The sequence below is a fragment of the Anolis sagrei genome, chromosome 3, assembly GCF_037176765.1.
Source record: "Anolis sagrei isolate rAnoSag1 chromosome 3, rAnoSag1.mat, whole genome shotgun sequence".
NCBI lineage: Eukaryota > Metazoa > Chordata > Lepidosauria > Squamata > Dactyloidae > Anolis > Anolis sagrei.
Genome location: NC_090023.1, coordinates 211,460,905 through 211,478,542, shown reverse-complemented (window position 1 = coordinate 211,478,542; position 17,638 = coordinate 211,460,905). Strand labels below are relative to the sequence as shown.

The window sequence follows — 17,638 nt, the reverse complement described above, 5'->3', positions numbered from 1 at the left end:
ACTTTGAATTCAAATGAACTTAAGTTATGACCTTCTAGGAGAAAATATGCCTGCCTCATTGAATTTATGCTGACATTTCACTAATGTCTTCCATTACTACAACCTTAGATCCTTCACACAAACATGGCAGCCTTTGTAGGCCACAACACTTGCATAGAGAATTGTTAGTTGCCAAATAAGAAAAATCAATATTAAGGATATTTCTGAATTTCCCTCTTTCAAATTTCCCTATAAAATTTTCTGCAAATCCATAGAATCATGATAAAATGCAGAAAATCCATCTGCATTTTGTAAATAGTTGAGAAACAGATTAATTATATGAAGCATGTGTAGATTCCAATTACTATTTATTTATTTGGCATTTATGTTCCACCTAATCTGGTCCACAAGAGGCAAAACAAGCAAGGCCTCATAGAAAATAACAATTACACTAGCACTAAGAGAAATAACTAGAATCCACTTGGATGTCTTTTAACTCAGGTTCAGAAAATAGCTCTTCTGTGTAAGTAGAAATCCACATACAGTTCTACATTATACAAACACTTTAATCCCAGACATACTGGAATTGGTTTTTATAAGAGTTGAGAGAGAAAGACAATCCTCACAGGCTATTTTTTAGAGCATGCGCACAAACACACACATTGACTAAGGCTGAGCCCGGCATTGCAAACCACTTTCAGGCTGAGATTGGCTCAGATTAAGCCAAGGGATAGATTCAAAATAGGGTTGCCAGATATCCATGGTTGACTTAGACAGTATAGGAATTGCCAGCTTTGTCCAGTGTCCAGGACAAGGTTCATAATCAAGTCTTGTGACTGGCAGCTCTGAAAGGGCTGCAAACTGCCCACTCATTTCCCCAACATCGAAGCTTTGGTCTGTTCCCCACGTAGACAGCAGCCTAGACCACCACCCCCTCCACTTAGCTGACTGCCAGTCTAATAGTCGGCAGGTCAGCAAACCCAGCACACCTGCGCTTGGCGAGCGCTCCTCATACATCTGACCACCATCATGCTCATCGGCAGGGCAACAGTCTATGCACTGTCTGGTTCTGGACCCTGGGCAGTCCTTGGCTGTCTGGTCACGCTCGTTGGTTGGCGTCCAGGATGTCCAGGAAATTTTCCTCCCAATAGCCTCTTGTGTACAAGAATTGGTCTTTGGAAATCTGGCAACCCTACAAACAACCCCAGCTAGAAATAGTTAGAGGAATTAAAAGCATAATTCTTGCATGTTATTCTACTAGTGCGAAGACAGAAGCAAGGAAAGATTATTAAGAAATAAAAGCCACATAGTAATAAACAAATAAATATTTGCATGCACTTGATTAAAAAAAGTATGTTCAGAGATAGTATCTTTTTGGAAGAATTGATAAACTGAATACCCTTCCCTGTTGTGGATCTCTTACTTCTTAGTCTGCATTGAGGAAGTCACTTCTCTGTGACAGTTTTCTACCTATACACAAAATAGACTTGGGCTTAACCTATACAACACCTTTATCATGTTTTGTTTTTTGCAGAAGTGGTGAAAGATTTTTGTTTGACACAGCACATGAAAAATCACTTGTCTACTATTTAGGATGCTTTCTCTTGTGATTGCTTGGAAGGCAAAAAAACTTAACATTGCCTGATAATTATTTAAACATATATTTCTAGAAAAAAATAATTGTAGAAATGAGGAAAAGTTTAATCCTAAGGACTGTACTTCCCCTTGATATTTATTTTCATTCTGACATTCCTATGGCTTTACATCCTTCTTCAAGGAGAGGGCAAAAAAAAAATCCAAATTTGCTATGCCAAGGAGGTTTCAAAGCTGAAATAAAGCTGAGAGATGTTCATTTTTCAAGCACATATGGGGACAAAACTAGAGATAAAGGGCCCTTCCAGACAGTCTCAAAAAGCGGGAACTGTCTTAGTTTTTTTCTGGAGGTGTCCAAATGATGTCTCTGGTAAAAATGATTTAATTCAGAATTAATTAGATCATGGCATTCCTGAAAGGCCCAGGTCTAATGGGGTATTCAACCTCTGGGGACTCCTTATCAGGATTACTCGAGTGTGAGTCCCCACAGCCATTTCACTTCTTTGGACTTCCAAAAGCATGGAGGAGCAGGATGGCAGCCCCCCTCCTATCCCAGATTCCCATTCTCTTCCCCAGAACTTACTCCATGGACTTTTCAGGCCTCTCTAAAGAGCTGTAGACTCACTTCAGAATGACACTGGAGAAGAGGGAGTGGGAGAAGGAATTTTCCCTCTCCACTCCTCTTCTCCAGCATCATTCTGAAGTGACTCCACAGCTCTCCGGAGAGGCCTTCCATGCCTGGCAAGCCCTTGGGGTAAGTTTTGGGGAAGAGAATGAGGGGGCAAAGGTTGACCTGGCAGGGCATGTAGCTAACCCCCCCCCCCAAAAAAAAAACAAAAAAAATAAAAATAAAACCTGGACTTGGGGGAGCAGGTGCGGATAGAAACCTGCACCGAAGTGGGTTATTTATACCTGCTTTGGTATTAGTTTTGGCACTATCTGGAAGCACCCTGAGATACTAGAAGAGGTTTGTGTGGCTTGAGTTTGCAGGCAGAAGTGATAGAATGCAGCTAAATGCTCACGTTCATGGTTCTTTAATACTTTGATTGTGTTATTCTCATTCTCCAGTGAGCAAAGCTTCCTTTTTCTTTCCACAATTTTGTCCTTTGAGCCTTGCCGTTCTTTCGCTACATTTCTCCTTTAGTTGTTCAATTTCAGCTCACAAGGCACTTCCTTTGCTGCATCGGTTTTCTTTTGGAATCATACTTTTGGTTGGCCTTCAGTTCCTGATCTAACTATGTTCACATTTTTTGCTATTTTTCTTTTACTCATTTCTTTTTGTATAGTTTTTTGTGGTTCAGTGCTTTTTGTGATCTTATCTCATGTGCTTTTCTTCTCCCAACATTATTTATGGTTGAACACTATGTGTATATGTTCAATGTGTGTGAGAAACTCCTGCTGCTATTTATATTTACTACACTGATGATGTCATACTTTCTGTGCCAAGAAAACTGTTAAAGCAAAGCTATTTTTTAATGATTTCTTACCTTACTCCTTTCCTTCATTTAAAGTCCTAGTCTAACACTTAACCCACTAGGCAATATTGTATTTCACAATTAAGAAGGTTTTTTAAATATAACTATCTGTTTCAGTAGCTGAACCACTAAATATACAACATATTCTAATATATGTACTTGCTATTTAAAGTTGAGGAATTTGCTGTAGGAGATGAGGTGATATTCTATGACCTGCTTTCAATGTTTAATGAAAACATTTATGGACATGGCTGTAAAAAGATGAGCAAATCACATTCAGCAAAATTAAATGGGGAATGGAGAGTCATAGTTTTGTTGTTATTAACACTGTCAATTCCTGAGACACATAATGTATCCGTTATGACACATTATATGTCTCAGGAGTTGTCAGGGGTACTCTGGAAAATTACCATTTATAGCATTTTCTTATTGTTTGGCAGTTTGGCAATTTGTAGGTGAATTTTTCTTGCCCTTCATGACTTGAAGAGTTTCTTATATTACATATTCCCTAAGTGTATGTGATACTCTTATTTTGATGCAAAAATACATTCTGCTGGAGGTACAGTGGAGTAGGTTAAGCCTGTCAGTGTGAGCCCCAAACCTTCCATGGTCGGCCACTCCATTTTACAGGCTGAATATGAATTGTTGACTGCAAAAAGAAACAGAAGTGATCCAATTTATATCTTGGACTGAGGCAGAATATTACATTTTCAATACTGCCAAAACACTTATAGTACAATTCAGTGACATTCAGCTGGAAACATGGGACTCCCCAGATGATAATTTGCAAATTTAGGGGAGCACTGAGAACATTTGGAGCAAATGGACACATCTTGGGCAGCCATTTATCAATCTTCATATATATGCTGTTCTCACCTAACCCTGACAATAAAATCTCATTTCCTAGATTCCTCAGGCAATTAAAGAAAGGTGTATTACACAGAGGAATTAAAAGGAGAAAAATCAATAAAAACACTGTGGTCTATCTTTTCTCAGAGTGAATGAGGACGAAGTCCAATTATAAGGCTAAATCAGACTAGGTCTTGCAATAGTCAAAATGGTAAAGCAAAATCAGGAATCTCAATCAAGAAAAACATACAGTAATCAAAAAGGAAATATTCAATATTCATCCACAGTAAATAGGGATACATTCAGTATTGAGTAGGCAGAAATATGATTAAGAAAAATAACTTGTAGATAGTGAACATAAGAAATGATGCAGTTAGTGACAATGTACAGGGGGTGGAACTTAGTGTTCTAGCACATGCGTTGAATGCAGAAGATCCTAGGTTCAATCCCAGGCATTTCTAGTTGATTTTTTTAAAGGAACAGGCAGAAAAACCAAGACCCAAGTAAAAAGATTTAAGACTACAGTCATCCTTTCAAATCCACTAGTCTGAGGTTCAAGGCCCACACAAAAGCAGGAAAAGAGTGAATTTAAAAAGTTTCTTTTAACCCCAAAAGAACACCTTTCTAAGCACCTCTAGGTCTTCCAACATGGTGCTATGATTAACTTCCACAAAACACTGATCACATAATTGCTTTGGAGGATCTACAGATTCCTGGAGACAATCAAATCCGCAAAAGTTAAACCTCTAAATGTGGGCACTGACTGTATTCTAAATTCTAAATTAATCAATGTTTTGATTTGGTAATAGGTAGGTTCATAAGAGCTAATCAATCACATAGAGATCCCATCAGCCTGCATTATATGTGCAGCTGGGGAGAACGCTGTCATATTTTGGCTTTCCCACCCCTTTGATCAGGGGCAAATATGTGGCAAATTTAAAGTCTGCTTATTGCTCAAATGCTTATTTGCCGCCTACAGTAATGTACGCTTTAGTGAATATCACAGTTTCACACAAAACTTCATCTACACAAAGATTGTTCTGTTTCTGTTTGTCTTGACTGCAATCATCTGGCTCTTGTCTTTGATGAAATTCTATAGATTGCCAGCCAAAAGCAACTTGGTTAATTGAGGACTACTAATTGAGGACTACTATTAAGAAAGTGGCCTTAACCTAACCCACACAACATTATTTTGTCAAACCAAAATAATTAAGGTTTTTTTTTCAGGTAGCTGCAAACTTCTCAGACTACTGTGATCCACAACATCACCCCCCCCCCCCCAAAGCTAATGGTATTGGAGTTAAATGACAGAAAGTAAGTCTGCATGTCTGTTTTCCAAGACTAGTAGTTAACAACAATGTTGGTGGGACATGGCTGCTTGTGAGATAACATTCTGTAAGTACAACATTTATCGGATGCTTTTGTATTATATGTGTTTATTCAGTTGTTATATGGACTTAAACATTTAGCATGTACTGTACAGTATATGGATTTTCCCTACAATGTAAGATGGGAATAAATCATCCCCCCCCCCAAAAAAAACAACAACACTTTTATACAATAGAAATAGTTTTTTAAATATAAAAACAGGATAGCAGGAGGATTTTGAACTTTGTCAAGTAACTAGTACAATTTTATCATTATAACTGAATTTCATGTCTGAAACTACAAAGAAGAAGCTATAATTTTTTTCCTTGCTATACAACAGTCATACAAGTGCATTTTATAAGAGGGAGACAGACAGACACACTCAGAGAGAGAGATTATAGTGATGACAAAATGCCAATGTCAATTTTCTTATTCACTAAGCAGAACAGAAAGAGGAAAGATTTTGGAATTAGTTTAGAGCAAACTAGAGAGATTAACTGAACAGTGGGAATAGTGAGTGTTTTAGCAGAGAAGGTTGGGAGACTCAGAATAGATTTTGCCAGTCAGAAGGCAGACTTTGACCAATTGTTGGGTGCTATAATTTATTTACCTATGGACCGGGTCTCCAACTTCTCATCTACTAGTTGCTCTGGGGTCATCAGCTCCCTTTGAGGGACATTAGGCATGCTTTCATTTTGACTGCCTGGACTGACCATCTCTTGATCTTTCTCATTCTGCATCTTTGCATAAACATTAATGCCAGGAATCTTCCTAAAACATTAACAGAAACCATTGTTGGTGTGTACGCTGAGACTCTTTTTGCTTTCACACCTTCCAGAAGAATAGCAATTAAAGAAGGAGGACATCATACCTTTTGAATTTGTAGATTACAAATACTGCTAATCCCACAAATACCACGGATAACAGCATCAGCATAGCTGAACCACTGTGGCTAGGTGTGACATCTATGAGTGGAGCTGGAAAAATCAGAAAAAAAGTTTAGAGAATCAGGTTCCAATTATTCTATTAAATTCAAAATTATAAGTTTGTTGTTTTAGCAGCCCTACATTGATAGAGAAACAACATGGTATATTAGTAACTTTAGAATTGGACAGCATCTCTGTAGACAAAGTTCAAATCTCTAGTCAGCCATGGTAACCGTTAGTCAATTTTGCTCAAGCCATAATCTCTCAACTTCAGAGGAAAGCAAAGACTAACCCCATCTGAACAAATCTTGTCATGAAAATCCCATGATAGGATTACCTAGGGTTACCATAAGTTGGAAATGGCTTGAAGGTACACAACAACTTACATAGTTATTATTTTCTTAGACTACCAATATAACATATTTATTTTTGGCACTCCATTCAGAAGCCAAGGTTAAATAAATGAAAGCATTACAGCTGTGAAATGATCTGTGCATGTTTCAAAATTGCTATCTTTACTCTTCTAAGGCTCTAGCACAAAAGTAGGAATGTCCACAATTCAATGATGAATCCCTTTTAGAAGTGCATTCTGGTTCTGCTTTTTTTCTGAATTTCAAATTTGGACGATGATCCAAAAAAGTTGCCTTTTGTTTTAAAATTGCTCCTGTACCAATGACATTCTGTATTTCAGCTGGCAGCAATAAAAGCCGTATTTTGAAATAATAAAGTGTGCAGACTGTGTGTGTTTTGTTTTGGAGAGTCCTAGTGCATTTTGCTCTTCAAGAAATTTTGCTGCTTCAGCATTACGATATTCTTTATCATAGCAGAATATGAGTTTAGTAGAGGCAAAAATTAACGTTCTTTAAAGAGAGCAAAGAATGCATGTATCTTGTGTACTGGTTATCACTGCTTTAAAGTTTGGATTTTCACATGTTCAAGATCCAAACCACAGTAATATGTGAAGAGATATGTGGGTATATACAGAGGATTCCAATCGCTGGCTGAGGCAGGACCAGCTTTTCCAGAAAAGCAGTGGACTAATTACAAAAAAACTTGTTATTTATTGTTTGGAAATGAATGACAAACCTGGACTTGGCCTACCTGCCCACACTATCTTAGAAATACCTAATGTGTTGAGTATTTTGTTAAGCATGACTGGCAATTCACAAGCTCCTTCATTTTTAAAACTGTCTGTAGCTGTAGACATATAATATATAATTATTAACATGCTGTGATTCTACTTTAACTGAATCTTGGGGTTTGTAGTTGGTGAGGCACTAGAGTTCCCTGGTTGAGGATTGTTTTTATCCCTCCCTAAACTGCAAATCCCGGGATTACACAGAATGGAACCAAGGTTGTTAAATTGGAATCACTGTGTTATAAATGTGCTGTATGATAAGGAAGGTAGGGCAGTACATCATAGTAGAGGAAAGAAAGGGAGTAGTGTTGAGAAAGAGTTCAAGTGCAACTTAGTGGAGAAGAACCTTACATTATAATTTGAAGCCAGGGAAGAATTTGGAGGTGATGATACGTGCTTTTGTTTTTGAGACAAACATTACAAACCTAATATTTGTATTTTTCAGCCTAGAGATATTAATTTTGTTGATGGTTCCACTTTTGAATAACCATGGTATTCAACAGCACTTCTGAATAACTCTCCTCCATATGCTTTTGGTTTATATAAAGTTAATCTAAAATATGTAGCTCAAGAATCTTACCAAGATCTGGGAATGTAGTGTAGGTTGGGTTGAATGCCTATACACTGCAATACACTGGATAATTTAGGCAAGTGGGACATTCGGATCCTTAATTTTGTATGCATCTGGGTTGCGTGTGGTTTTTCTTTTTAAAACTGTGTCCACTTAAAAAAGGTAGATGCCTATTTATATTACACTTTCAATTTCATAGTAACAGAAATTATGCAGCATTTCACCTGATCTCCTGTACTTTTTACAATTTATAAAGCAGGCATGCAGGTAGCTGCTGTATTGTTAATTGGATATAGTTATGATCCCAAGAGAAGTTATTAGTAAATCTGGTTCAGGAAATGCTTAAATAGTGACTCATCCTTTATACTCTTTTAAAAAAATCTCTGGAACTCTCTGCAGAAAGCTTGTTTTTTTTCAGCAAGGAAGGTGTGCTTCATAGGTATATTATGAGCAATGTTAAATAATATCTACTTTTGAAGAAGTGGGGAGGGGAGGGGGAGGGGTAAGGGTAAGGGAAGGAGAGATTAGAGCAATAAGAGCATTAATGATGAATGCTTGAAATATGAGTTCTGAGATAATTTTTTATTGATTTACCCATGCTTCAGTACTTTCCCACCAGTCTGGTTTATGTTGTTTAATGGTGGTTGTGCCATCAGATAATATTTTCTGCCTCTGCAGATAATGATGGCACTATATAAAATGATTATCATTATTATCATTAGAAACATGATCATCATCTTCACTACTACCACCAAAAATTTATTTATTTATATAACAGCATCATTATCTGCAAAGGCAGAATACCAGTATATCATTATCTTCTCAGTCAACCTCCCATTACACAGCATAAACCAGACTGGTGGGAAACTGACGAAGGCAGAAATCAATAAAAACTTCCCTCATACTTGAATCTTTCATGTATTCATCATTTAGTCTTTCCAACCAAATCTACTCACAGTCATAATATTTCCAATTAGACTTGATCAGTGTGACAAAGAAGAAGCTAATCAGAAGGTAGGTGCAATGTTCCTGCAGAACAAACCATTCTGAGGCTGCAAGCTGAGAAAGTTCCAGCAGTGAAAAACAAACAAACAATGAAGTTGTTTCCTTATATATAGACAGCATGCCATGGAAACAGCATGTCTGTCTTCCTGATACTTCAGCTTTGATTTCAGCTTTTATTTTATACAGAGTTCCTAACTATCTCACTGTGTGTCTACCTATATATCTATCAATCAAATTGATGCAATACCTATAGGTGGACAGAGTTGCACTATGGAGGCAGATATCCTTTTTTACCATTTTTGTGGGAGTAAGAACTAAAATCTCTTCAAAACGGGTACTCTATTTGGGATCTAAAATTGTAAAGGCATATTTACTTGGAAACTATCTCCACACAATCAACAAAGTTGTACACATATTTATTCAAAACATGGACATGGAATAAAATCAATAGAATCTTGGAACATACTATTGTGTAGGGATGGAAATATTGTCTACAAATATTGTCTACAAATATTGCAAAAAATGATTAAAAACAGTTTCTTGGGTGTTGAGAAATGCTTCCAAAGAGAAGCCAAGTCTGTTACTACCGATTCTAAGGGGGGGAAATCATGCATGCTGTTCTCTGCATAACTCTGCATAAATCCTCAACTACCAGTAGTCTTTGGTAGTTAGAAAATTAATAACATGATAGAAGAAATTTAATAACATTATTGAATGAAATGGTCAATGAAAGGCCAATGGGACAAGTGAAAAATCAAAGGGGAGTAATGACCAGATATACCTGTGTATAAGATGAAAGCAGGTTCTGTGGCCAAAATTATGAATATTTATAAGGCTCATGGATAAGTTGAGTCATTCTACGGAGAGGGGAAAGCACCAATTGTAATACAGGCAGACAAAGAACCTTGACCCCTTGATAGCCATTTCCCTGCCAAGGTTTTGAAAAAGCCCAGAAGCAGTGGCACAACAGAGAGAGTAAAGGGATTGGTGCTTTCTTTTTTCTTTTGTTTTCTCAGGACAGAGTAAGTTCTCACCTTTCACCATTCTACTCAGAGAAGGCAATTGAACCATGGATAAGCCAACCCATCATTTTGGGTTAATTTTCTTGCTAAAATTTCTAAACATACATTAGTAAATACAATATCAAGTCACATAATTTTCTGGACAAATCCACTTTCTTAAAAACAATAAAGAAAGAGCTGTTTCTTGCCAAAGGTTTTAGAAAGCACTTGTCTGTTCACAACAGAGAACTGTTTTACAGAGACTGCAATTCCATTCACACATACTGGAATTAAGTATAATTGAACCTAAGGTGGCTTACATTCAAGTAGACGCACAGAAATTGCACTGTAGGTCTGACAGTGATTCCATTAAATTACATTCAATACACCATAATAGAAACTCAAAGCTTTCAGGTATTTAAAAAATAGAACATTTCTACAGCATTGCAGTGAAGACTTGACAATAAACTGTGCTAGCAACATGAGCTGAAATGTTAAGGAATCAATACCAACCTGCTGTTAAATGGGCAGCATGGACAAAGATTCTAACACCAGGTTTCAAGTCAAATTGGATGGAGTTTTGGTTCAATTTCTGAGCCAAAACTTCTGAAATCTGGAAAAAAAGAAATAAAGAAAATTCAGATGTAAAATGATGCAAGGACTACCACAAAGGTAAAGATTGTGATTGAATGTTAAGCAACTGTATAGGAAAGGTATGTAGAAAAAAAAATCTCAATGCAGGTATTACATTATCCCCTTGTCATGGCAGTCCAAAACATTCTGTTGATTGAGATGGATCAATTCTCTCTTGCACAAATGAAGTGAAAAGTAATGGTAAGTCCCTCTCACCTTTTGTAACAGAAAAAGGTAATAAAAACAAACACTATAGTTAACATGCTGTTATCTTTGGGTGGCATTGCAAATCAGCTGTCTCAGACGGATTCCTAGGTCTTTCAAATGGTACCACCCATGGTAGCTGTTGAATATATCCTTCTTTTGGCAAATTTGTATCTGTCGATACTTATGAATAAATTCTTTCATTGATCAATCAATCTACTCTACCATTTGGAGATGAAACTTATGGATTTGAAGAAAGCTATAACTTCAAGTTGACATCTATATAAAGATCTTGAATCTTTGTGACTGCATCTTTCCCTACGAACCTACGCAATCTCTAGGATCTTCTGGGGAGGCCTTTCTCTTGCTCCCACCCTTGTCACAAATGTGTTTGGTGGGAATGAGAGAGAAGGCCTTCTTGGTGGTGGCCCCCCGGCTCTGGAACTCTCTCCCCAGGGTGATTAGATTGGCACCCACCTTGTCCACCTTCCAAAAAGAACTAAAGACATGGATTTTTTCACTGTGTTTTCAATTAGATAGTTTCCCAAATAAGGCTGGTTTACAATTTGTTCCATAATTAGATCTTACATATTACCACTGTTCCCTTTTAGAGATGCAGTGCTCTCCTTACACACACACACCAGGTCCTAATTTTGTCATCTGCTTAGCACTTTATCCACCAAGCTATCCTTTGGCAAGTGATTTGCACCAGTTGTTTTATATTGTTGAAATGTTTTTTATGATTTTTGTTTTTATATTTTAATTATGTCAAATCTCGGGCTTGTCCCCTTGTGAGCTGACCCGAGTCCCTTCGAGAAGATGGAAGCAGGGCACAAAAATCAAGTTATTTTATTATTATTATTGAATTTTGACATCCTTGCATAGCTTCATATGATAAGAATAATAGAGGCTTGTCTCCCCCCCCCCCCCCCCCCGCCCCCAATATATGTCATTCGGATCATTTAAACCCGGAGTTGCCTTGAACTCATCTTCTTAGCTCCATACTTATCTATAACACACTGAAATTGCTATCCACGTTCCAAGTTCAAATCAGCACCGGTTTTAGCAGCTTGCTTGTGAGTAATAGATTTGACCATTTAGTTTTTAAATGGTGCTGGGAAATATTACCTTCTATCTCTTTGCCAAGTGAAGCACACACACATTATGCTTCTATCACAGTTTTAACAACCAGAACACTGTCTTTGAAAAAATCAACATTCTTCCTTTTTAACAGAAATATTCCATGTCCCAAACATTCATTTACATACAAAAAGATCCACATTATATTTTCCTCATATTTTACTAAAAACTGAATGGAGGTCAGAAATATCATCTTGTGGGGGAGATCTATGTAAAATCTATTTTTATGAACAGATTCACCACATGATGTAATCATCTAATGTGATCCCCCCACCCCCACCCCCAAATAAGCCTTCAAAGGTTAATGAGAAATTATTAGGGAGGAAATGAAGATATCCCCATCATTTTACAGCCATTTTCACTCTTTCTAATTTTGTTCATTTAGTTTAAATCTGTAATACTGCTCAGATGGGAATACATTATCTGACTTTCACTTTTCAGTGTAATAGATTTATCATCTTTTTATTATCTTTAATGATTTTTTAAAAATATTTTTGGCACTTGCACTTCATATGCAGGATTGCTTTTGAGAACTATTATTGGGTCAATAATAATTAGGAAACTGGTTTACAAGCTGATAATTCATGAAGCTCAAAATAAAGAGAGCAAAATTCTTGCTCAGTAATGTATTTGAAATAACAATGATGAGGTGAGAAATAACAGAAGATACAAAATGGAGTACTTAAAAACAGACCCAATTGCTATGACCAAATTCAGTTAGAGAGAGAGTGAGAGCACAGAGGTCAGGGACAAATCAGAGATGATGTTAAATAATAATATATCTTAACAACAAACATACAGGTTTTTATGCCTACAGCCATGGAGTACTGAAATACTCAAATGAACTAGAAATGATTGCCAATACCAGTAATAACAATCAATGTATCAGAATGTTTAAGGATTCTTAAGACATTAGGGAACATACACAGACAATAAGACAATCAACTTCCAGACTGGTTAGGAACCTAACTTTTGATGAGGTCTTGTGACGTGATTCACCAGCCTCCGTGGCGAATAAATGAGGCAGGACGGCAATCCTGGCACCCTGAGTCCCACCTCGCCCACAGCGAGGTGGGACCTTGCCCACATGTGGGGAATTGTCACCATGTGGCTTGCCCCCACACTGGCCCCGTTGTTCTCTATGGAACATGGGAAGTCTCCCATGTTCAATGGGAAGTGTCCTACCACACTGTCAGGATGCTTCCTCCATGGATCCAGAAGTTGCTGTACACCATGTGATGGCGTCTGGCTGGCTCTGAGGAGGAAGCATCTTGGCAGCATGCTACAATGCTGATTTCACCTCATGTGATGAGCTTATAATCAAATCAAATCATTTATTTCGGTCATTGACCAGCAAAGGAAATAGTCACATTTTCATACAAACTTGGTATGTTTGGTACATTAAAATATAAATATAACTACTGAAGCACAATATGGGTGAGGGAGCAGAAGGGAAGGGGAAACAGGGTAAAAACATACAGTGCCCAGATCCATCACCAAATTGATGAGCTTATAAGTCTCATCAATATACATATGTGTTTTAATGTCTTCAGGAGAACGTGATGGACATTGTAGCACACAGACAATATTAATATATCATCAGCCATGCTATTGTTAAAGCTTATGCTTTCTTTGTTATATATAAGAAAATCTGTTCCCAACCTAAAATTGCCTTAGAAAAGGCTAAACTTATTTTGCAAAGTTTAGTTATAATTACAAAACAAAGTTAGAGCAGTTAGTATTTTAAAAATAACCTTCTCTACAGCTCAGTCTCTTCTAATTTAAGGACCTCTTCACACATATGTTTTTTGGAGGCGGCAGATGGATTTTTGAGGTTCAGCCATGGAGACCGATGGCTCTCATCATACCCTGGATAACTATTTCCAGGGTGGCCCTGTGGGTGAAGTGCTGCTGCCAAAAAAATGGCAGCGGCAGACATCAGCAGGTTCTCTGTCTTTTCATACAGAAAGATGGGTCAAGCCGCCAAAAACAGGAAGATGAGGAAGAGAGGAAGCCATGACAGAACAGGGCATGGGATGACAGTTCCCCGTGTCCCATGCACGACCACTGCCAGGACCTTGCAATTCACAACCATTTCAATGGCACATCTGATAAGTTCTTAAGTCCTTGATACATGAATCAGATCCATATGATGTTTCTCTATAATTTTCATTTTTTTTCAATCAGCAGAATTTTTTACTTGTTTCTTTATTTTTATCCCGCTTTTCTCCCATGGGTGGGACTCAAAGCGGCATTGCGAAGCTCAAAGATCTATTATTAAAAATACAGTTGGAGATGTAAACAAACATAAAGAACATTTACATACAATCAAACTTAATGATTATTAGGCCATAAAATATACATTTGTAAAATTACTAGATTACTGCAGTAGACTAGAATAGGGCTATTCTTCTTTTGGTAGCTACCTCAATATCTAAGTTATACTGCTACAAGTACTCTTCACTGAAAGCTGAACAATGGCAACAGTTCAGCAGTGAACTTATGGCCGTGAGACGTAATGTTCTATAACATCAACTCTGTGTAGAAAAGTGCCAAATTTTCCAAAAAGACAGGTGGCCTGTTATGGTTCCCTGGCTGAAACACCAGCTTGGTTGCACATCAATAAAATATGATATGGTATCTTGGATGGCAGCCACAGCACTGTACTCTGCACTCAAGGAGTAATAAATGAATTGAAGGTAACCAAACATAAGGTACAATCTGTGGCTTCCAATTTACAAGACTGGAGTGGTAAGGACAAAAATGAAATCATTCTTTGAAGACAGCAATGCTATCTGAAAGTACATCCATGGAAAGAAACCTACAGCATAATTCTGACTTTGCTTCTCTTCTACATTCATCTCTTTAAAAAGATTCCAACAGACAGCTTTGCTTAAAGTGGATACCTCTAAGAATGTGTATCTTGTTAGAAAAGCAACAGTGCACTGCTTACTCCTGAAAATGCTTCACTGTGGGCATCAGAAATAGGATTAGAAAGTTTGAATGACCCTAACTATCCTCCCTGCTTATCTACCAAGGCTGATCCCCTCTGATGTAAACTGATACTTTTTGGGATGTTCTTCCACTTCTTCTCTTCCCACCAGTCCTGTCTCAACAATTCCCTAGATTAAATTAGCATGCTAAGTAATTTTTCTAACTGAGAACAAAGTTCCTAGTTTTTTGAAGCCTCTGTTTTTTTTCTCTCTCTCCAAACTACTGGTGTACTTGTTGTTTAATCAGGATCTCTCATTACTATACATGTTCTCTATTAGGTTAATGGAAATATTCCTTGGGTTTTTAAGAGACAGTTATGGGATTAAGCTGAACCAAAGAACCAGGCCATGTTGACAGCAAAGAAAGATGGTGATCTCTGGAGTACTGAGCGCACAATACCCAAACTTACTGGGAAAAGCTTCTCAACATGAATTTGGAAACTGGAACCTGAATAAGCAAGACTGTCAGAAAACTGAGAATTTGGTGACAGTTTTGAAAGTTCAGTCAAGGAAAATGCCAAATCCAAGAAAAAGATAGCAATTCTCTCAGCACTCCCCCCACATCCTCAAAGTGAAAGTGATACAGGAATCAGATGTTGAAAAGTTGGCTTTGCAAGCCATGAACAAAAAAGAAGTATGATTGTTTTGAAGATGGAGGATAGGAATATGAAGGCAGGCACTGTAGCAAACCAATGTAACATGTTGGTCCTAACAGATGAAAGCTTCAGGCAGCAAAACATCTGTGACCCAATTGGCTAGTTTTATTATATCATTCTCATGTTTGTTCTATGTAGCTGGACAATAGGAAAATAAAATCATTTTGGCCTCTGTTATTCTCATTTCTTATTGTTTGGTGAAAATAATTCAAGTAATATGGCCCCTGCAAGTATTTCCTCAGAGATTGTGTACTGTAATAGGACTGAGATAGAATGCTGTTTACAGCCTGCAATCTTTCTAAAGCCTCACCAAAATGAAACAAAAAGTATTCCATGACATTTGTATTGTATTCTAATTCAATTCCCATTTGTTTTGCTAGGTTTCCACAACAATTTCCCATTGGAATATGACTAACTTAAATTGATTTTGTATAGCAATATCATTGGATATGAATGTTTCTTTTCCAGTATTTTGAAATATTTGTTAATAGTACTGAAATTTAATAGAAAAAAGTTTCTTTCAGTATTGATGGTATACAATGACTTTTTTATATACTGTATATTTTTTAAGTATGCACACAAGCAGACCTATATGATTGCCAATCAAAATACATATGTGCACACAGATGCATTTTATGTAGCTTCATGACTTAGGAAATGAGGCTTATCGGGAATCCCTGAAAACTTATTAAATGTTCGTGCTAAACTAGACATCCAAATGCCAAACAAGAGTTTAAGCGACAATACTTTATAGCCCACGTGGGAAAACTTCAGGCCTACAGGTGTTTTGGATTACAATTCCCAGAAATCGCAGCTGGCTGTTAGGAATTGTGTGAGTTAAAGTCCACAGCACCTGGAAGGCCAACGTTTGCCCATGCCTGCTTTATAGCATTGATTACAGATAGAGCTATTATAGAACTTTCAATAGGTGGCTAGTATATTTTATAATAGAATATGGTTTTATTTAAGAATTTGGATTTATCTGAATTAAGTAAAGTTTACTGAGCTGAATAAGCTTGCATTAAAAAAAACTAAGTATCAATAAGACAGATGTGACATAAATACATGCAAAGAAAAGGCACAAGCATTTTAGCCAATCTTATCTTTCGTATATACATGATATATTTTCATAGATATGGAAATAAAATGAAGTATTCAGTCTTGAGTTTCAATGGGAATCTTTATTTCATGACAGTATTCCCATCCAGAATAATAAGAGTATGAATGAAGAGACTAGTATGTGGGTATACAAAAATCTGAACTCATATACATCTGTGCGCTTGTGAGAGTAGGTATCATACTGACCTCTAGTGGAAACTGAAAGCTGCTTGTCTTGTATGTCAGAAAAGATTATTTTAGTACATCTATGGTAAAGAACACTCAAAATATGTTAAAACTACAAAGGTTCCTGATTTTTAGAGGGATTTTTAAATGTCATGCTTGAATCACACATTCACACCCAACTGTGCATGAGACAGTTTCTCCTGCTCTATACTTTTAGTCCTTCTATAATTCATTCTGTACTATATTCCCTATTTAATTTAGGGATTGATTCAAAAGCCTGTTTGCAGTTCCTGTCAGCAGCATATGTGTCAAGCTTTCTGCGTTTTCTAAAACCCTCACAATTTGAATTTAAATTGTATGCATTTGTATTCAACTGAATCCATAATATAAAATATGCATCTTTGAACTGCAAAGTGCAGCACAAAAATCAAAGACATATTCAGTTTCAAAGTTCACTGATTCATGGTCTGTGTGCCTTTTGAGGAAGTAGGATTTGATTTGGTTCACTTTAAAATGCGTTCAGAAACAACAGTTCTAGCATTTTTTTCTTACATTTAATGAGAAAATTTTATGAAATTAATTATTGTACAGAAACATCTCCATTCTGATGCAATTATTATTTCCTTTCGCTCATTACAATATTTTACCTTTCATGTAAGTAACTGGCGTGTGTATGATAAAACATTAGAAAGGCAATATTGGTATATACTATTTATATGTATGATTGTACCTATATTAGATCCTCCCAAGTTTTTAGCGATGTATAAATGCAGCCTGTAGTTTGAGAACTGTATATACGCACAAAAAAGAATCTTGAAACAAG

The 17,638-nt window shown here is 36.9% G+C and overlaps 1 protein-coding gene across 5 annotated transcripts in view; it reads right to left on the bottom strand.

Moving 5' to 3' along the window:
• The window catches only part of SORCS1 (sortilin related VPS10 domain containing receptor 1), a 512,256-nt gene that overhangs the window by 2,071 nt on the left and 492,547 nt on the right, over positions 1–17,638 (bottom strand). The window contains exons 24-27 of one of the 5 annotated variants that reach the window (XR_009631038.2): positions 10,419–10,518; positions 6,136–6,241; positions 5,875–6,035; positions 969–1,171 (exon numbers count right to left, since the gene is read on the bottom strand). Coding sequence is in view for 4 of the 5 variants with exons in the window: in XM_067465847.1 (XP_067321948.1) it covers positions 1,406–1,449; positions 5,875–6,035; positions 6,136–6,241; positions 10,419–10,518 (411 nt within the window). In the remaining variant the exon portion in view is untranslated. Of the gene's footprint in view, positions 1–968; positions 1,172–1,402; positions 1,450–5,874; positions 6,036–6,135; positions 6,242–10,418; positions 10,519–17,638 lie in introns of all 5 variants that reach the window. The other 4 variants (XM_067465847.1, XM_060768373.2, XM_060768372.2 and 1 more) reach the window with 4 other exon arrangements.